Below are 21,580 nucleotides of genomic sequence, written 5' to 3' on the forward strand. Positions count from 1 at the left end.
CAAACAATAAGCACAGTAACATCTTGTATCTTCTCATAGGATTTCATATGCTTTGTATCTCTCAATTAATTATATGACTTCTAAGATGTGATTTGTTGTAGAAAACTATTTGCAAAAGCCTGTCCTTTCTGTTCTAATATCTTCATGAAAAATGCCCTTTATACATGAATATATTGCTTCTTTTAGTAAGAACTTTATAAAAACAAAATAGGAACTTCAATAGGTATGTATTAATGTAATTGGGTGGGGTGGAAGGAGGAATTGATTACCTTTTGAAAGGAGGGGTAATATGGTCATCCATATTTTTCCTATTATGTTAGTATCTTCTCTCCCTAAGATTTTTTGTGGAGGGGATGGGGAGGAAAGTAGGTCCAGACCTGAATTTCATAGGTATAAAGAACTCCTCATACAAAAAAAGCTTATGTGGAGACTCATTAAGATGGCACAGTAAAGAGAAGTCTGGATCTAGAATGAGGAAGATATGAGTTCAAATTTTGCATCAGATACAGTTAGAGGACTCAAGGTAAATCATTTCCCTGTCTGTCTCAGTTTCCACTCCCATAAAAAAAATGAAAAAAAAATAGCACCTACCTCTCAGGATTGTTGTATGGATAAAATGAAGTAATGTTTATAAAGTGCTTTGCAAACCTTAAAGTACAATATAGCTACTAAATTTTTATAATTATCATTACTATTACCTCTACCATTGCAGATTCCCACCCATGAAGATCTGACCACCTATTTGTTATTTATTTTCCTAGAGAGCTGCCTGGGGCACTGAGGGAAGAAGAACATACCCATAGTAACATAACCTGTATATATGAAATCATGAACCCAGCTCATCCTGACTCCAAGGTCAGCCCTCCATATACGGCACCATGCTGTCCCCCTCTCTAAGACATTTCATTTTTAAGAAGATAATATTAATTACATATCTAAAAACAAACTGGCAGCTAGGTGGTACACTGGATAAAGTTAGGGGCTAGGAGTCAGGAAGTTAGGAGTTATTTTTCCTGAGTTTAAATCCAGCCTCAGACACTTACTAGCTGTATGACCCTGGATAAGTCACTTGACCTTTTTGCCTCCATTTCCTCATCTGCAAAATGAGCTGGAGAAGGAAATGGCAAAACCACTCCAGTATCTTTGCCAAGAAAACCCTAGGATGAGGCCATAAAAGAGTCAGACACGATTGAAATGATCGAACAACAAATTGCAGCCATTTATTTGCAAATCAGTGATTCCTAGTTTGATGTGATAGTGTCTTTTTTTTCCCCTTTTTTATATGAGACATAGCAGATAATGTGTAGTATATAGCAGAAAGCTTGCTGGATTTAGAGTCAGAGGACTTCAGTTTCAATCACAGATCTGCAACTGACGTAGCTATCTCAACTTGGACAAGTTACTGAACTCACTATTTCTATTTCCTGATCTATAAAAGAAGTGAGCTGGATGGATCACTTCTAATGTCCCTTCAAAATCTAAATCTATGATCAATCCATTATCATTGTTTTAATAGAACCCAGATGGGTCTTTTGTTGGCCTTGCCAGTATACAGACTGAGGAATGTAGGGGCAGGTTTCATTAAGAATTGATACCTACAGTTTTCATTCACGCACAAGATGCCTGCAAAAAGGAAAGTCAAGTTTGGTGAGATTGGAAAATCCCATCTGTGCAAGAAGGTAACTCATCAGGATACAATGCCCCATACAAAGAGAATACATCATCATTATATTGCACTATTACTTGAAGGGTGCATTATGCCCCAATTATTTTTTAAAGCGACCCAGAATGTAATAAATAAATTTTCTCTATTATACCAGAGGCCAAAAAGCCCCAGACATTGGCTAGAATAATTTGTTCTTCAAAAGTGCCATCAGGGTATGCCAAAGAAAGTAATTTCATCTCATAATTCTTAAAGTATACTAATAAAATCTCAAGAGCCTACTAGATTTTAAGTTACTTCACAAAGTCTATTTTTATTATCATTCAGCATAAAAGTAAATAACACTTTTATAGATTTCCTTTATATTAAAGGACTTGCTTTATTATGATGATTAGTAATAGTGGTTCCCTATTGAAAAAAATATATCTGGATGTCAAAATGCTGTACCCATCACAGAGGTGCCTCCAGGCTATTTCTATTCAGAAAAAAAAAAAGCAGAAAGAATCAATCAGACAAAGATGATTACCCAAGGTTGTCTGGTTGCAAAAGTTGGAGCACCACAGCACTTTCCAGTTCCTGATTCCAAAATCAAGGAGCTTAGCTAATTAATGCATGATACATAAAGCTCAATAATATCTGTTGTTGACAGAATCTAGACCTTAGGCTGACCTGGGGCAACCACCTGAATCAGAATGACTAGGGAGGCTTAGTCACTTTAGATAGTAATTTGGAACAACATCTGAAATGCAGAATACATTCCAAATACACAAACGAGGTGATTTCATCCCTATTTAACAAAGGTGGGTGGGAAAGATAAAGATAAGTCAAAGTCTCATACAAATTTCAGTGAGAACTAATTGCACTGAATTTTTAAAGGTTCATGTTTCTCCTTTTATTCTTGGATACATCAAACTGCACAAAAGAATTCCAAAAATCCAGAATTGTGGAAATTCCTATAATTCCCTTCTTTCCTATAAAGGTCTTCTACAAATCCTATCATAACACCTGTCACCATCTTGATCCATTAATAGGCCATATATATTTTTTCAAATCTGTTTTATGCAAAATATAAGTGCAGCCTGCAATCATATTTTTCATAAGAGGACAACAAGGAGAACGATAAGAACAAAAAGAGTAGTAATAGTAAAAAAAATCAGTATACATCAAGAAATCTATGATCTTATCGGTATGGCTACTCCTTATAATGATACAGACTGCAGTGTATCCACCATTTTCTTATTCATGTAACTCTTGACCATATCCTGTTGTAATCCTCCAAAGGGGTCTGACTAACATCACATGGACCTTCATCTAGGTCTTTTGACATTTTGTAAGTACCAGTGCAGCATGTGTGCTGTCCATCCATTATCCTTCATCCCCTCATATGACTCACTTCCCTTCCCAGTTATAGATCATTTTAGAGAGCTATTTTTACATTGCTTTGTCATACAGTTCTTTACTAATAATATGCTGCAATTTATTTACACCCACTATGCAACTCTTCATTGCCTTTGGGCATCCTATAATATTGATCTCTCAGAAGTTGTGGTATTCTAAGATTATTTCCATTGTTCTCTTACTTTTGTCCAACTTCCAAGTTCATCCCTAAATTCTCTAAGGATAATATAGCTTAATTGCACCTCATGCCAATGTTCCGTAAACTTAAGGTTTTTTTTTTCCTTCAAATGTTCTTTTTTTTAAGCAATTGGGGTTAAGTAACTTGCCCAAGGTTACATGGCCAGTTATTTTGTGTGGGTGTTAAGTATTTGAGTCTGGAACCTATCTGGGGTCCTCCCGACTCCGGGGCGGCACTCTTACTCACTGCGTCACCTAGCCACCCCCCTTCAAATGTTTTTATTGCTTTATGAGATGATACTGCCCATCCTCTGTAATTTTACAAAGGTGTTTATATTCTAAACTAGTATTGCTCTCATCTACCATACTCTCTAGTTGGCAAGAAGGTCAAGTGTTTCCTGAGTGAGGTAGGGGTTGCTTTCTTTTTTTCCTAAGAGAGGTCCCTTTTGGACTCTTTGTCATGATGACTGCTTTACTTGGGTCAAAATTCCAGAAGATATAGTCATACTTCTTGTCAATGCCTGTTCCTTTATCCCCTCCCCATTTTTTTTACTTCAATAGCTTATTCAAACAGATAAGGATAAAGACATTTAAATTCTGCAATATAGTTTCTTTTCTTTTTCCTTCTTAGTTTAATGTTGATTTTAATCTTTTTCTTACCAAATCAATGGACTTGAATGTACATACAGATATGATTCAGCTATAGCTATGTATTTAATCCTGTTAGTAACACTGTTAGTAACACTCTATCTGTTCCCCCCCTTCCAAACCTCCCCCCCCCGCCCGCCCCATATTGCCCTTTGGTATTCCCTATGACTAATGTCTCCCTTTTTTCTTCTTAAAATGTTAGAAATAAATATATGGGGCTTTTGTGTAGTTTACAAGGATTTGAATTCTTTCATTTTTCAAACGTGAACCTTATGTTCCAAAATATTTTATCTCATCCTCCCATGTATCAGCCTCTGCACTGAGATCATAGATATATTGACTTTTTAAAAGAAATCTTACCTAGTTCTTCACAGAATTTCTCTACCTCCTTATCTCTACAACAGATATTGGTGTATAAACTGAAGTTATCTACATGGTAATCCCTTTGCTCATAGTCATTACAAACACTTTGATACAAGATGACCAAATGTCCCATGAAATGATACTCATTGTTGCCTTGGACACATGATAAAACTAACACTACCAACTCTCTATTTTACCTCTCCAAACTCCTCTATATGCATCTTTGATTCTATTTTTTCCCATCTTCTCCAGCAAATTGTTCCCTCTATCATCCCAAGTATCACTAATCTTTAACCTCTCCCTATTGCTGTTGCTTGCTGCTTACAAACATGCCCATGTCTCCCCATCCTTAAAAGTTCTCCATTTGATCTAACTGTTCCTGCTATTTCTCATCTTGTATCTCTTTTTCTTTTCATGGCTAGCCACCTACAATCAGTTTTTCTACTTCCTCTCTTCTCCCTTGATTTTAAACCCTCTGCTGTCTGACTTCTGACCTCATCATTCACCTGAAATTGCTTTCTCTAAAATTGCCAGTGATACAATTGCCAAATCTAATCTTCTTTTCTCAATTTTTATCCTTCTTGACCTCTTCTCTACTACTGTCTATATGGCACCAATTGGTAATCTTATCAGATCCTATGGATTCAATTATTAGCTTTATGAAGAGAATTGTCAGATCTATTTATTCAGCCCTAATCTCCCTCTTCAATTCTAGTCTCACCTTACCAATTGTCCATTGGACAGCTCTGATGCTGAGGGGAAGATATTAATGTGACCTGAGCAAGGGAATAAGATCCAAGCATGCTTTAGCAAAAGTAATTAGCTAGAAATGTGTGGGAAGGATAGAAATGATGAGAGATTGCCAGAAGAAAGACCTCATTGACTATGGCAGAAGTCTAGACCAAAAGGTAATGGAAGTCTGAAGTATGGTAATGGGAGTAGAAAGAAAGTGAAAGATCCAGGATTTATTTCAGAAGGGAAATCAACAGGAAGAACTTAGTGATTTTTTGGATATAGAGTGTTAGGAAGGATGACAAAGAGGGAGGAACAAGGAGGAGAAGTCTGATTTGGGGTATGTTTAGCTTAACATTCAGGTAGAAATATCTAGCAGGTAGTTAAAAATCTCAGTATATTGTTTGGAAGGAAGGTTGGGATTTTAAAGATTAAATATCTCTCCCTCTCTCTATATACATGTATATATAAATAGATTTAGGTATAACCCATACTGATAATGATATCTGAATCACTAGAGTCATAAATGAAGGAGCATATTTAGTTTTGGAGGGAGAAGTACAGAAGATCCTGGTACAGTTGCACAAATACAGGTGTTGGTTGTCCCTCCCAAATAAGCCAGTCAATGTCCCTTTAGTATGGATGGTGCTCTCTGAACCTCTGACTAGTCTCTAGGAGGAGGAAGAAAAGCATGACAGGGGGGAAGGTATACTCTGAGAGAAAGACACAATGATAGGACTTTAAGGGTCCTGGAGTCAAGCAAAGGAGCAAGAAAATTACATCATATAATTCGGATTATAAGAGCACCTCTGTGGAGAGAAATCATGCCCCTTATGTAAGCATCCTAGAGGAGCTGATGTAATGGGTGCCTTCTACAGCCCTAGGAATCATTCTCATGAAAGAAATCACTAAAGAATAAAGAGAAAGGAATAGATTTAAGGATTAAACCTTGAGAGATTTCCTACATTTAGAGAGTGAGAGTAGGAAAGGGAGCCAATAAAGAACTGGCTAAAGAGTCAGAATGCCATGAGCTAGCAACATATCAAAATCCAGAGAAGTAAATATCCACAAAATGGGGATGGCAGATGGTTAAAAAATGAGTAGATAATAAGGAAGTAGAGTCAGCAAGTGTAGACCATTTGACAGAGTCTACCTTATTCTAAAACCAGTCCTCAATCCACTGCACCACCTAGCTTTGAAGATATTCAGGGACAAATAAAATAGAAAGGGCTGATTCCTATGGATATTGATTTAGTGAATTTAATGCAAACTCTTTACCCCAATTAGCCTGTTTTACCAAGAACATAATCTCAATTTAGAATCATAGGCTCATATATTTAGAGTTAGAAGGGAATTTAGAGACTATCAAAGCCAAACCTCTTTTCCTTTAAATTTACAGATGAGGAAATATGTACCCAGATAAGTTAAGTGAATTATAGGGGGTCACATAGGAAGCTCAAAAGAAGTCTGTGAAGTTTTTTAAAACATGATTTTTATAACAGATTTGGTGATCTTTCATCATAAGAATTGTGACCTCAGGAAAAAAAAATTGCTGTGTGAATACAAAACTATGAAATCCATTTGCCTCTCTCATTTCTAATGCCTTCTCTCTCTTAGTTATTCCTGTATATTATCCTGTTAATATTATATTATTATAAAGATATGTTAGCATAGTCTATGTAATATTCTATATATTATATAAAATGTACAATATAATATATGAAATATTCTATGTAATATGTTATATATAATATAATTGCATTATTATATTAAAATACATGTTAAATAGTATGTAATGTTATATGTAATATTTCAATATTACATTGTGTTAATGTCATATTTTCCTATATATTATCCTGGTAATTATTCCTGTTAATTATACTGTACACAGCTTGCTTTGTACATATTTGTTTGTATGTTGTCTTCCCCATTAGACTGTGAGCTCCTTGAGGGCAGGGACTGTCTCTCAACTCTTTCTGTATCCCCAGTGCTTAGCACAGTGCCTAGTGCAAAGTAAGTGGTTAATAAAGGCTTACTGGTTCATTTTTCTTTGCTAGCAAGGACCAGTTTGATAGTTGTAGCAAAGTGCCTCAAGTTCCTCCAGAATGCAGTCAGGAATAGAGTTGATTTTCAATGCTGCACAAGCTCTTCCATTTTATCCCATCTCCTCCTATGCCATTCCCCACTCTGTCCCTACTTTCAGTCTCTCCCTGTCTACTGGCTAACTCCCTGTGGCTTACGGACATGGCCATGTCTTCTCCCCTGTCCTGAAAAAAAAATCTCACTTGATCCTTCCATCCCTCTTAACTATCTTCCTATATCTCTTATGCCCTTTGTAGCTAAACTCCTCAAATAGACTATCTATAATAGGTGCCTCCACTTTCTCTCCTCTTACTCTATTCTTAACTCCTTACTCTCTGACTTGCAGCCTTATCATTACACCAAAATTGTTCCCTGCAAAATTACCAGTGATCTCTTAGCTGCCAAATCCTATGGCTTTTTCTTGATTCTCCTTTTCCTTGACCTATAGGCAAGCCTTTGACACTGTTGATCACTATCACCTCTTTGGTATTCTCTTCTCTCTAGGTTTTTGGGAAAGCACTCTCCTGGTTCTGCTTCTCCCTATCTAACTTCTCCTTTTCAGTCTCCTTTGCTAAATCTTCATTCAGGGCACACATTCGAGCTGTAAGATATCTCTCAGAGTTCTGTCCTGAGCCTTCTTCTATTTTTCTTCTATACCAATTCATTTAGTGATTTCCCATCAGATCCCATGGATTCAAATACCACCTCCATACTAATAATTCTCAAATCTACTTATTTTGCCCCAACTTCTCTGCTGAACTCCAATCTCACATATCCAATTCCCTTTCTGACAACTCCAATTCATCTTAAACTAAACATGTCCAAAATAGAACTCATCTTTCTTCCTGAACCACCACCTACCCCATCTTCCCTTTTGCAATAGAGGTCATCCTCCCAGTTTCTCAGGACTAGGATAAGGAGTCATCCTTGACACCTTCCTATCTCTCATCCCCCATAACCAATGTCTTGCCAAGGGCTGCTGATTTCATCTCAACATTTCTCAAATATGGCCCCTTCTCTCATCTGACACTGCCATACTCCGGTGCAAGCCCTCATTCCCTTCATGTCTGAGCTTTTGCAATAACCTGCTGGTGAGTCAACCTCTCTCAAGTATTTCCTCACTCCAACCCACTTTCCATATAACCACCAAAGTGATTTTCCTAAACTGCAGAGCCAACCATGTTTTACCTCTACTCAATAAACTCTAGTAGCTCCCTATCACCTCCAGGATCAAATACAAAATGCTCTGTTTGGCACTGAAAACCAAACAGGGCCTCTATAACCCAGCTTCCTCCTACCTTTCCAGTCTTCTTATACCTTGCTCCCAGCTGTGTACTCTGTCATCCAGTAACACTCACCTCTTAACTGCTCCACAAACAAGACACTCCATAACTCGGTTCCAGGCAATTTCTCCGACTGTTCCTTATACCCAGAACGTTCTTCTTCCTCCCTACTATCTAAAAGCTTCCAAAATTTCCTTTAACTCCCAACTAAATTCCTTCCTTTTACAGGCAGCCTCTCCCAACTTCTCTTAATCCTAATGCCTTTCCTTTGTCAATGATTTCTAATTTATTCTATATATAGCTTGATTTGTCTATATTTGTTTATACGTTTTCTTCCCCATTAGATTGTGAACTCCTTGCGGGAGGGAACTGTATTTTGCCTTTTTGTATCCCCAAAGCTTAACACAATGCCTGGCATATAGTAGGTGTTTAGTAAATGTTTATTAATTGATTGATATTCAAAAATATTTGTTGAATGAATGTCCTACCCACTAACTACAACAATTATTACTCACTAAATACTTCAGATAAACAACAAATAATTTCAGTGTTTTGTAGTACCTCTTTAACTTGAGAGGGACTAGAAGAAGGGAACAGTAATAGTTGAAAGAGACAGAATGGCATGACACTGAATAGAAGACAAAAAGAGCCAAGGGTAGTGCCATATATCTGTAATCCCCACTACTGGGGTAAGCTGAGTTTATTGGATTGATTGAGTTTGGGAATTCTGAGCTCTAGAGGGGATAAAACCAGTTTAGCATTCGCAGTAAAGTCTGGCACCAAGAAGATGGGCCCCTGTGATAGTAATGGCAATTAAAGATTCCCCTGTATTGGCTTGGTTTTCAAACTGATTGTGTTAAAACCCAGAGTTTGTTAATCCCACCTGTGGGATGGGCTTGTTGATGTGAAAAGAAAGTCCTGAACTGGGAGGAGCTGGTGATGTAGATTTGGAGAGACACTAGAAAGAGGCGGAAGATCTTTTTGGAAGCAGCACCTTGTGGAGGGAGAGAGAGGCTAAGAGAATTGCTGGTGGCCGCTTTGAATTGCCCTGGACTTTTGAGACCTGCCCCCTGAGCTGCCAAGGACTGAAGAGACATGGCTGTTTTGCTGGTACTTTGTCTGTTTTGATGTTGTTTTGCCAGATTTGTCCACTGGTGAAAGACAGTCCTTTTGTTGAAGAAGTCCTGGAACCTGGCTGTTCGCTAAGAAGCCCTGAGACTGTCCTGCAGACAGAGAGTGAATACTGTCCACTGGTGAGGGACAGTGCTGTTGTTGCAGGGGTCTGGAGGCTGTCCTGCAGACAGAATGAATACTGTCCACTGGTGAAGGACAGTGCTGTTGTTGCAGGGGTCTGGGAGCCTTTCTGTTGGTTCAGAAGCCCTGAAGAAGGATTTTCTTGTTGTATGTTTACAGAAATCCTGGGAGAGGGCTTTGCTAATGTGTTCAGGGGTTCTAGGACTGTTCTACAGACAGAGGATAAATTTATGAAGGGACTGGCAATGTATCTTATGGCCTTGCTAAGCCTTGTCTCCCCAGGAACTAAGATTGCTGAGAACTTGCCTCGTGTCAAGATGAAGAAAAGACCTCCATTTGGGTATTAAGTGCTGTGTTTAAACTTGATGTAACTCTGGGGTAGATTCAATTGTGATCCAGGGGTGGGGAACTTTTGACCTTATGTTTGGAAACTAATCTCCATTTGAGAAGAGGGGCTTTGTGGTGGACTTAATTAAGGTATAGCCTAGGGGTGGAGTAGTATTTAGAACAGGGACTTTGTAATTGATTGAATGATTGGAAGGTCCTGGGGTGGGGTAGTACTTGGAGATTATTTAATCACACTTAGTAAATGCTGTATTTTGAATGATGTCATGTTTTGATCTTCTCTGTTCTGGGTTTGTTACTGAATAAAATGGAGAGCACCTATGCTGGTATTCTGAACCTTGGGAAGTTGCCTTTCCTTGGCATTACATTACAGCCCCTTGGATCAGTGACTCAGCCATCAGGCTGCCCAAGGAGGGTTGAACTGACCCAGGTCAGAAACAAATCAGATTAAAGCTTATATGATAGTCAACAGACATATAGAGGCATAAAGAGAAACACAAAGTCCATAGTAACAGGCTTTCATAGAGCAACATCCTTATCTTGTGACTTTTATAAAATACATGTCACATTTTACAGCTATAGACACAAAAAGATGGAGATAGGCCTCACTTAGTATTGACCCCGTGACTTCAGATAAAATTAACCCAAGAACCAGAACTAGTCTACTGATTCTTTGCTGCTACTATAGACTTTTCCTCTTACCAACCACTCCATCCATTAAACCTGCTGACAGTTCTCATACATGTACACATGTGAGGCAGACATAGCCCACATGAAGCCGGCTCCATAGAGACAACTGGCAAGGATAATATTGTCTTTACCATGTTTCAGAATCAGAGGAGGAGTCAGATCCTGGAAAAGGGTTGCAGCTGAATACAATGAGATGAATTTGCAATGTAGGAATCTTGATAGAATAGCGTCATGATAGGATCCTGGCATAGGTAGTACCCAGATTGAGATACATGGGCCAGACGAGGATTCTAGTGCACATGAGGATTTGGGGGGTGCCGGTATCACAGAGGTGTCTATGTGAAACTCAGTATTAAAAAGCTTCCCTAATGATTGACCACATCCTGGAAGACTATTATCCTATATTCTTTTGAGGTATCTAAGTATTTTCTAAAAAAAGAATGCCCACATGGAACAGTGGAGAGAGCACTGGCCTAGAACAGGTGATCAAACCTGGGATCCATGGACTCCTAAGGTTATCTGTGGATATATTTCAGAGTTTGTGAACTCAAATGGGGAAAAAATACATCTTTTTCTAATTTTTTTTTTGTTTCCTTTGTAATCCTCTATATTTAATGTTATCCACTTAAAATTCTGAGAAAAGGGTCCATGGGCTTCTCCAGACTGTCAGAGGTATCCACAACACAAAAAAAATGACTAAAAGTCCCTATTTGAGAGTAGTAGAACATGGATTAAAATTATGCCTTCAACACTTATTACATGTGTGTCCGTAGACAAATCACTTGACTTCCATAGGCCTCAGCTTCCTCATCTATAAAAAACTCCAAATACAAGATCCCATCATCCGTCATTCATTACTATCCCCATAGGACTAATCACTGGTCTACCAAACTACCTTCCCTACACAAGTGTATTTGAATCTCACTATAGTTGTAATTGTCCATGTTTACCATGTATTTTTTAACTTATAAGGTAATCATCCTCACTCTTGGACTTTATCATGCCAGTCTGGGAATCTTATCATCCTACAAAATCACATCACCTATGAAACTCATACCTCCTGTCCCTGGAGCCCCTCTTTCCCTCTTATTGGAGAGAGTGGAGAGTGGACAGAGGAGAGCTCCTTCCAGATCCTTCATTTAAGGAAGGCACTCAGAGCAACCATCCATCATTTCACATCAGGCTACATTCCTCCGAACTTCATCATTATGCTCCCACACCAGGTAACCTCCCCTCCCCAATTAAACTGTGAATTCTTTTAAGATACACGCTGACTTTTACCTTTCTTTGTACCCCCCAGCACTTAGCACAGTGCCTAGCACATTATAAGTATTTATTAACTGACTGACAAAAGCTTTGTTATCATAGCCCAGAGAAACTTAGTGTAACTTTCTGCAGAAGCACTCAATAAATGTTGCTTGTTGGTTGATCGATGAAGCTGTGGCTTCCAGTCCTGCCTCATGGAAATGCTGTTAACATAAATACCAGTTTCCCAGTGAACTTTTTTTAAAAGGGTAACTGTTTTTAGGTTTAGAGGTGCTGCTTTTTTTCACATTTAATGAATTGCCTGAGAACAATTTACCATAAACCTCAAATGTGCTTTTCATTTTTTCTCTCTACCCAAAGAAAGGCACAATAGGCTATGTAAAATGTCAAGAATAATTAGATTCATTGTATAATTCTCCTATGACACTAATGTGCCCTTGGAACTGAATATTTGCTATAAAGGTTTAAATTTGGTTTGAAGGCTGCATATTAAAATAATGTGTATTTTACCTAATGTGCTGTCCTTAGGTATTTTTTTTAATCATGTTAGAGCTAGAGGGTTAGAACCGTAGAGTGTTCGTTCTCTTCATTTTCTAGATCCGGTAACAAAGGCCAGAGGACTGAAATGACTTGTCCATGTGTCCGTGGTCACATGAAAAAAACAGAGTTGTTGTGTAATGGAAATATTCAAATATGTTTTCAAGTGTAAAGACCTAACTGAAATGACCTTCCTTTTAGTATCTGGCTTCCATCCCCACCACTCTACTGATGTCATTAGGGATCTCCTAATTGCCCACTTCAATGGTTTTTTTTTTCAATCATCACCTTCCTGATCCTTTCTAAGCATTTGACAAATACTCACCACTCCTTCTTTCTTGATATTCTCTCCTCCCTTCACTTCTCTATAACATAGTTCTCTCTTGGCCCCCCCTATACTTTTTACTCTCCTTATTAGGTCCATTACCCCCTTCCTCATATGTGTGTCTGATCTAAAGATTTCTGTTCTCCATACTCTTCCCTCTTTCTCTATAGTATCCTCCTTGGCAATTTCATCTACTCCCAAGAAGCCATTTACATGGAGCCAAAATACATTCCCAATTCAGTCTCCCTTGAGCTCAATTCCTACAGATTCAATTGTCCACAGGATGTGTCCATGTAGAGATATCATTAACACACCAGACTCAATATGTTCAAGATCATCACTTTCTGAAGCTTGAAATCTTGGAATTATTTTTTCCTGTATACAACCATATTTATAGTTGCCAATCCTCTCAATTTTCCCTTTACAATATCTCTTGCATCCCCTCCTTCTTTCTACTCCCACTGTCACCACCCTAGCACAAGACCTCATTACTTCTGTCTTAAATTATTTTATAAAATTCTCAAAAATGTTTTCCCCTTCCCCAATCCAGCTTCCACACTGATGGCAAAGTAATCTTCTCAATGAACAAGGATCTGACCATATTCCCATGCTCAAAAACCTTCAGTTTCTTCTCATTGCCAACTGAGCAAAATATATTCTCCTTAACTTGGGATTTGAGAGCCTCAACAATCTAGTCCCAACCTATATTTCCATTCTTATTTCATGCTACTCTTATTGAAACATGCTAAATTGAAGCCAAGTTAGACTATTAGGTGTTCCCTAAAAGTAGGGAACTTATCTCACCATCCTGCATTTGTACACCACATTCCCCCTGTTTGGAAGAGAGCTCCCCCTATGTCTGCCCATTGAAATCTTTCCCTCATCAAATTTCTCTGGTAAAGGTTTAATTAATTTCTAAGATATATGTGAAACTGATTCAAATTAAAAGAATAAGAGCCATTCCCCAATCTATTCTCTGACCATTCCCAATGATCAGAGGGTATGAACAAGCAGTCTTCAGAGGAAGAAATCTAAGCTATCACCAATCATATGGGGAAAAAATGATCCAAATCACTAATAATGAGGGAAATGAAAATTAAATAAACTCTGAGGTTCTACTTCATACCCATTCTGTTGGCAAAATTAACCAAAAAAATGACAAATGCCTGAGAGCTTGTGAGGAAATAGTTATATTGATACACTATGGTGGAGCTGTGAACTTATCTAGCCAATTGGGGGAGCAATTTAGAGCTATGCTCCAAAAGTTATTATACTGTACATACTTTTTGACTTTGAGATACCATTGCTAGGTCTATACTACAAAGAAATCAAAGAAAGAGGAAAAGGACCCAGAGTTCAAATCCAACCTCAGACATTTAACATTTAATAGCCATGTGACCTTGGGCAAGTCACTTAACCCCAGTTGCCTTGTATTCCCACCTCAAAAATAAACAGCTATCTGTCCTAGCTCATTCCTGGCACCATGAAGCTGATGGACATTGTACTGTGGAGCTTCCACATGGCCAAGGTATTCCGGAAAACTCAGACAAGATCAGCTGCTTCAATTTCATCCCCAATGATGAGACCATCATCTTGAGAAGCAACAACAATGCCATCATCCTGTGCTTAGGAGGGCAACCAGGAGTGGACCTAATCAGATACACACTTGCAGCAAACACTGTAATGTACAGTTCTAACAAAATAGATGATACAATCTCCTACTTGTGCTTGCATGATAACAAATACATCCGGTACTTCCCTGGACACAACAAGAGGGTGGTAACCTTGTCCATGTCACCAATAGATGACACTTTTATCTCTGTATCCCTAGATAAAATCATCCAGCTCTGGGATCTTCAGCCTCCTGACTGCCAGGACCTAATGCGTCTCCAAGGAAAGCCTGTTTTTTCTTTTGACCAAGAAGGGTTAATTTTTGCTTCTGGGGTCAATTCTGAAGTGGTTAAGCTTTGTGATCTTCACCCCTTTGATGAGGGGCCATTTGCTCCCTTCAAAATACAGTATCATAGGAACTATAAGTGGACAAGTTTGAAGTTCAGCAATGATAGCAAACTCATCCTTACACCTACCAGTGGCAGTTTCATCCACCTGATTGATGAATTTAAGGGAGCAGTGATACATACATTTGGGGGTATAACAACAGCAAGGTTATCACATGGGAAACCTCCATCACTCCAGATTCTCAATTTAATATGATTGGCTCTGATGATGGTTAATATTCATGTCTGTAATGGAAAAAGTGGCAAAAAGGTGGCTGTGTTGGATGAGAAACATACTGGTCCCATAACCTGTTTGCAATTCAATCCCAAATTCATGACGTTTGCCAGTGCATATTCTAACATAAACATTCTGGCTGCCTACCACTGATGATTGATCATTTGTCAGCAGCATCTACACGTTAAAGGGCAGACAATGAGAAGAGGAAAAGGACTGAATATTAGGCTTATGTTGTTCTGACATAAAGCGTCCTTCTACCCAGCCTTTCTCATGGACATCACTATACATCCTTTAAAAAAATGTCCTTTGCTACATTCCTTCAAAAGGACTCTCGGTGCTGTAGACCTGAAGCTGGATTCAGATTTTCTAGTTGTGACCTATATTAAGCCCCTCCTGAGGGGTGAGCTGTGTCGGGCTCATAGGCATCAGTGCAGACCCTTGGCATAACGTCCTCTTTTCAATGTATAGGGAGCCTATAAAAGCTTGACTCTACATATCTTCTTTCCTGCACCCTGTCCCCATAAATGCATGGAAATCTAGTTCTGGTTTTGGGGTACTAGTGCAGTTTCCCCTTTGCCCTCTACATGTGTCATGATTGAATTTTCCCTGTATTGTTGTGGCCTTATTCCATAGCCATCATGTTTCTTCAGTGCAAAACTTTAAAAATAATCAGTTCAGATGTCCTAGGTACAGGGGGAAGGATGGAGCTGTGTAAGGTCTTGGTCTACAAGGAACTCAAAGAACTCTGAAGACTCTTAGGGTGAGGGTGCAAGGTATGGACTCCATTGTGTGGCTGACTCAAACCTAGTTCAATCTGTTGCTCATTGATGTGGAAAGTGTAGATAGGCCAGGGAGACATGAGGAGGTAAGAGATCAGGTATCCAGCAGTCAAACAGGCTTATCTCCTTAGCAGACAGGGGACCAACCCTGCATAAACAAATGGCATCTGAGTTGGGATTTAGCCAGCTCTGTCTGATGATCTTTTGTGTGAACACATTTATGAGGGGGTGGGGGTGGGGAGCCTTTTTTTTTCACTTTAGAAACCAATAGCTATTTCACATAGGCCAGTATTGTGAAATAAGTCCAAATTGTTTACACTGATGCTTTTTTCCCTCTACTCTCCTGCCCATCCCCCCAAAAATAATCCTGTAAATAACCTGTGGGTGTTCCTACCTCTTTCTCCAGTCACCCAAATCCACAAAGCTGATTCTAGGCTTGTATTTTCGTCTGACCTTTTTATATAACTTTTTTCTTATTTTACACTTCAGCTCTGTGTGTGCACCTTTGTTTTAAAAACAAAAACCTACACATTGTAACTTCAGACTTTATTCTTAGATCCTCTTGTTCTCACCTGATTCTTGGTGTTGTCAGTTCTTTAGCCGGGCTACAGGAGAAATGCTGTCACCTCTGAGAAGGGGAACAGCCTGCTTTTCTGCCTAGAAGTGATGTCACAAGTGTTAGAAAGTTCTCCCTCTTTTCCTCCCTCAGGTGATCCCTGGCAAACTCCTAAGAGTGACTACTCTGGGTTTTCCAAGCCTTTAGAGTAGAAACCTCTCCAGCATGAGTCCCCTTGTACTCTAGTCCGGTCTGTCTTTATGCATGTGGTGTGGACAAAAGTCACTCTGCATGATAATGTCTCAGAACAAGTGATCCCCAAACCAGTGGTTTCAGTTTGTAAATAGCCTCTGTACTAATTATATTGTGTACACTTAAAAAAAAAATAAAACCCAGTTATCTGTTCCTCATTCCACTAAGGCTACAAATGTAGAAATAAAGATGAATTCTGTCTGTAGAAAGGAGAAAGGGAATATTATCTGAAAATTATTAAAAAGAGGTAGTTATAATTACTCAGAAAATAAAAGAAAAATTCTATAAAACAATTATTTTTATTCATAAATGACATCATGATGTTTATTATCCAGTAATTGAGCCAACAAATTTCTGTTTTGTTTTTTTTCCCCAGGAAATCTACTTTCAGGAAAAACTCTGGGTCCCTTTCTCATAATCAGTGAAAATGGCATATAAAGGAAAATATGTGAAGAAAACCTAGAACCTCTTTATGGCTCAGATGTGTTGAAGTCTGAATGATCAGCTAGAGGAGAGAACTTCCATTTTTCCTGTAGTACATCCTAGCATAAGAAAGATTAAAAAATGAATTTCACAAACTGTACAACAGAAGCCAATGTCGCCATCAAATCCAAATCAATAACAGAGAAGATGCTTGTGTCTATGACTTTGGTGGTAATCACTGCCATGACTACCCTCCTGAACTCAGCAGTAATTATTGCAATCTGTACCACCAAGAAGCTCCATCAGCCTGCAAACTACTTAATCTGTTCTCTGGCTGTGACAGACCTCCTGGTTGCCATTCTTGTCATGCCCTTAAGCATCACATACATTGTCATGGACTCCTGGACCCTAGGTTACTTTATCTGCGAAGTTTGGCTGAGTGTAGACATGACCTGTTGCACCTGTTCAATCCTCCATCTCTGTGTGATTGCCTTGGATAGGTACTGGGCTATCACCAACGCTATTGAATATGCCAGGAAAAGAACTGCCAAGAGGGCTGGAATGATGATACTCACAGTGTGGACCATCTCAGTTTTCATCTCCATGCCTCCTCTGTTCTGGAGAAGCCACCGTCTTCTCAGTCCTCCACCTAGCCAGTGCACCATCCAGCACGACCATGTGATCTACACCATTTACTCCACACTTGGGGCATTTTACATCCCCTTGACTTTGATCCTGATTCTCTATTATAGGATCTACCATGCTGCCAAAAGTCTTTACCAGAAGCGTGGCTCCAGTCGCCACCTGAGCAACAGAAGCACTGACAGCCAGAATTCTTTTGCAAGCTGCAAGCTGACCCAGACCTTCTGTGTGTCTGACTTCTCCACTTCTGACCCAACCACAGAATTTGATAAAATCAACACCTCTGTCAGGATACCTCCCTTTGACAATGACCTGGATCAGACCGGAGACCGCCAACAGATCTCCAGCACCAGGGAACGAAAGGCTGCTCGCATTCTGGGACTGATACTAGGGGCATTCATTTTGTCCTGGCTGCCATTTTTCATCAAGGAGCTCATTGTAGGCCTGAGTATTTATACTGTGTCATCTGAAGTGGCTGACTTTTTGACATGGCTTGGTTATGTGAACTCTCTTATCAACCCTCTACTTTACACGAGTTTTAATGAGGATTTTAAGCTGGCCTTTAAAAGGCTTATCAGGTGCCGGGAACATACCTAGAAGGGTAGAAAACCAAGGGGTCTTTGGCCAGCCTTGTGAAATGCACAAAGGGTGTTAAACTGGTGAACTCTTTAAGATGGCTAATTCAAGACAGTTTATAGGTTGTGGGAGTGGGGAAAAAGATTCAAAAGGGTGTTTTGTGTGGTCTTTTGGTCTTCTTTTCGGGGGTCCTGACATTCAGTAAGTTGTTTTCTACCTCCAGTGTTATATAAAGTATGTAGTATCAAGTCAGCTTTCTGACACCAAAATGAAAACCTTCACAGAAGTAACCAAAAGGAAAATAATGTATTATTTATTTTAGCAGTCCCAATTATTCCTGTAATCAGTAAATGAGAAAAGGAAATTCCTCTTGTTCATAGGAATTTTTTTTTTGGTGGATTCTTTTGTCTGTATATGACCAAACCAATGTCCGGCTATTTGCCCTTGAATGGTATAAAACTTGACCTTGTGTGTCTGTGTGCATACAGATCCAAGCAGAAACTGTATGGTTGTACATAAAGAATCGAGAGCAATGACTTTCCTGTTAACGCTTGCTTGCCTCCCTGCACTGAAAGCATTCATCACGGCACGACGACGTAGCACATCTACTGCAGAATCAAGAACCTTTACTTCCCATGGTCCACAATAAAATAAACCAACTCAAGTTTCAAAAAGAACCCAGAATGCTCTGGGGATTTTGTGTAAGTTGTTTATTGTGAATATAATATATAAACAAATGAGAAACAAGAGAAAAATGTCTTCTATTTGGTACATTTGCTTCTGGGGATGTTTCTGTTTCTGGAGTTTAAGGGGGAGAGGTGAAGACTGATGATTTTATAGCTGGAAGGGACAGATCTTAGAAATTGAGTTCAACTCTCAATCTGTGGGTGAGGAAACAGAGGTTTGGAAAAGTTAAGTGATTTACTAAAGGTCACAGAGCTAGTGTCTATTGAGGATCTACTGGTGAAATTAGGAGGCTTCACAGAAGAAATAGTAAGTCCGTCTATGCTGAATGCTTTTGGGAGCACTTTTATTTGGCACATTTAGGAATTAGCTTAACTGGAGATTCCCAAAAGAGCATGGAGGAAAAGGAAGGGGTACCAAGGGATACTAAGCCATTATTTATCCCCAAAATTGGGGCAGTAGCCAGTACCTCCAAAGCTAAAGCTAAACCTACCCCTAAATCAGGGCAGTAGTTAAAAATGCAGGACAGAGAGGAGCAAGACAAGTACACAACCAGAGAAGTCGCCAGGCCAAGGCAAGAGAAGAGCGTTTCCAAGGCTTTTTTGAGAAGTTCCTTCCAGGACTTGGCACCATGTTGCACTTAGTTCTCACCTGCTTGGTGAGTGGGACTCCTGGGTCTGTCCTCACTGCATGAATCAGGGTAGCTCCAGATAGCTGATTAAGACCAGGTCTTTTATAGGGAGAGAAAAGGTCCTGCTCATGGATATCTGATTGCTTTTCTGCCTTTGATGTGATCAGTAGGGTGGAACCAACTAGCTGCAATTTCTCTCTGGGAAGTGTACAGGTATAGATGGTTTAAGTTATGAGGATGGGCTTCAAAAAGGGTCAGGGTAGAAAAGAAGGGAGACCAGATAAGAGGAGAATGTTTGGCTTTGGTAGAAGCCACACACTGGATAAACATTAGGCCCCTAAAATTTTTCTGGACTACAGCACCTATGAGTAGTCTGAGAGAGACAGAGACAGAGAGAGACAGAGAGACAGAGAGAGACAGAGACAGAGAAAGAGACAGAGAGAGAGACAGAGAGAGACAGAGACAGAGAGAGAGACAGAGACAGAGAGAGACAAAGAGAGAGAGAATATCAAGTGTGTCCATGACTAAATGATATCCCAGGCACACTAAAACTTCTAAATGAATTGAAAGTTGAGTGTTATAATTCTCCTGCATATAAGGAAATCCTAAAAATACACACACGGAGATAAAGAGATACACAGAGAGAGAGGAAGAGAGACAGAGACAAAGAGAGAGAAAAATAATGTTACATATTCATCTAGAGAAAACTCATCATCCAATAACTTCTGTTGTGAAATATTTTACCAGTAGAACTTACTAATATATCAACTTAGCAGAGAGAAATTATAAAATCAAGAAAGTCTGGTCTCCCACTTAGGATCATGCATCAAGAAGGGAGTTGGACAAAATAATCTCTAAAATCCTTTCTGCAATTTTAAGAAAATTAAACGTGAAAAAAGTTGTTTCCTAGAATTCTTTTTGCATCAATAGAGAGATCATGGCACAGTAATGTGATTGCTTAAGTTAGAGACTGAAGACCAGAGTTTCAAGCTCACCTCAGACATGGGTGGAACACTTACCTTTTCAGTCTGTTTCCTCATCTGTGAAATGGGGATAATAATGATTTTGCTACCTACTTTGTATAGTTGTTGTCATCTAAAGGGCTTTGCAAAAACTCACAGCTCTGTATAGCATTCCTAAAAGTCTTAGTGAAGTTTTGGGGATACCCTGCATTGTTTTCACCATAATGTAGCTCAGAACCAAGAAGTAGCAGGGCAGCCACAAAATCCCATTCTGTTTTAAGTAGACCTATAGAAGCCCTGAAGTCACCTACCAATTTCCAATCCAATGGTAAGAAGGAACCAGGAGTTGGGGCAGCCCCATAGAAGCTTATCCTGACTTTGTGCTCCCAAGGAAGGTGGAGACCCTTATATAAATCATATGATCATAGATCTGGATGGACCCTTAGAGTTCATCAAGTTCCATTTTACAAATGAATAAACTTAAACCCAGAGAAGTTGAAATGATTCACCCAAGAACACACAGGTAGCAAATGTCAGTAACCCAGCTGCTCCAACTCCAACTCCATAGTTCTCTCTATCACACCACATCACCTCTGTCTATGGGGTAGTTAAGTGGCTAGAACACTGGGCTTGGAATCAGGAAGACCTGAGTTCAAACCCAGCCTCGGACCCTTACTAGCTGTGTTACCCTGGACAAGTCACTTAACCCTGTTTGCCTCAGTTCCTTATTTGTCAAATGAGGTAGAGAAGGAAATAGTAAAACCACTCCAGTATCTTTGCAAGAAAACCTCAAATGGGGTCACCAAGAGTCAGACCACTGAAGCAACTGTGCACCAACACCTCCATCTATTGGTCCATATGTGTTTAAGGACACAGGGAAGGAAATAGGGAAATAACCCTTTCTGACTAATTTCTGAAGGGTGGTAACAAGTGATGAAAACCTGGTCCTAGGATCTGCTAGCTGAGTTTACATCTGAATGTATCTCTGAGTCAACACCCAGAGAAGTATAATAGTTGATAATATCTAACATTTATAGGCATTGTGCTAAGAGCTTTATGATTATTATTTCATTTTAT

At 39.3% G+C, this 21,580-nt stretch overlaps 1 protein-coding gene and 1 pseudogene across 1 annotated transcript in view; both read left to right on the forward strand.

Moving 5' to 3' along the window:
* HTR1E (5-hydroxytryptamine receptor 1E) overlaps nt 1–18,981 on the forward strand; it is a 90,982-nt gene extending 72,001 nt beyond the window's left edge. The window contains exon 3 of the mRNA XM_069065101.1: nt 16,962–18,981. Within this exon, the coding sequence (XP_068921202.1) occupies nt 17,150–18,247 (1,098 nt within the window). The 5' untranslated portion in view covers nt 16,962–17,149 and the 3' untranslated portion in view covers nt 18,248–18,981. The remainder of the gene's footprint in view (nt 1–16,961) is intronic.
* Nucleotides 14,247–15,968, forward strand: LOC138143793 (WD repeat-containing protein 82 pseudogene; annotated as a pseudogene).
* Nucleotides 18,982–21,580: the final 2,599 nt, after the last annotated feature.

This window comes from Petaurus breviceps, unplaced genomic scaffold (assembly GCF_028583685.1).
Source record: "Petaurus breviceps papuanus isolate PSGF00001 unplaced genomic scaffold, PetGlider_PUasm1.0 90667, whole genome shotgun sequence".
In the NCBI taxonomy this organism is placed as follows: domain Eukaryota; kingdom Metazoa; phylum Chordata; class Mammalia; order Diprotodontia; family Petauridae; genus Petaurus; species Petaurus breviceps.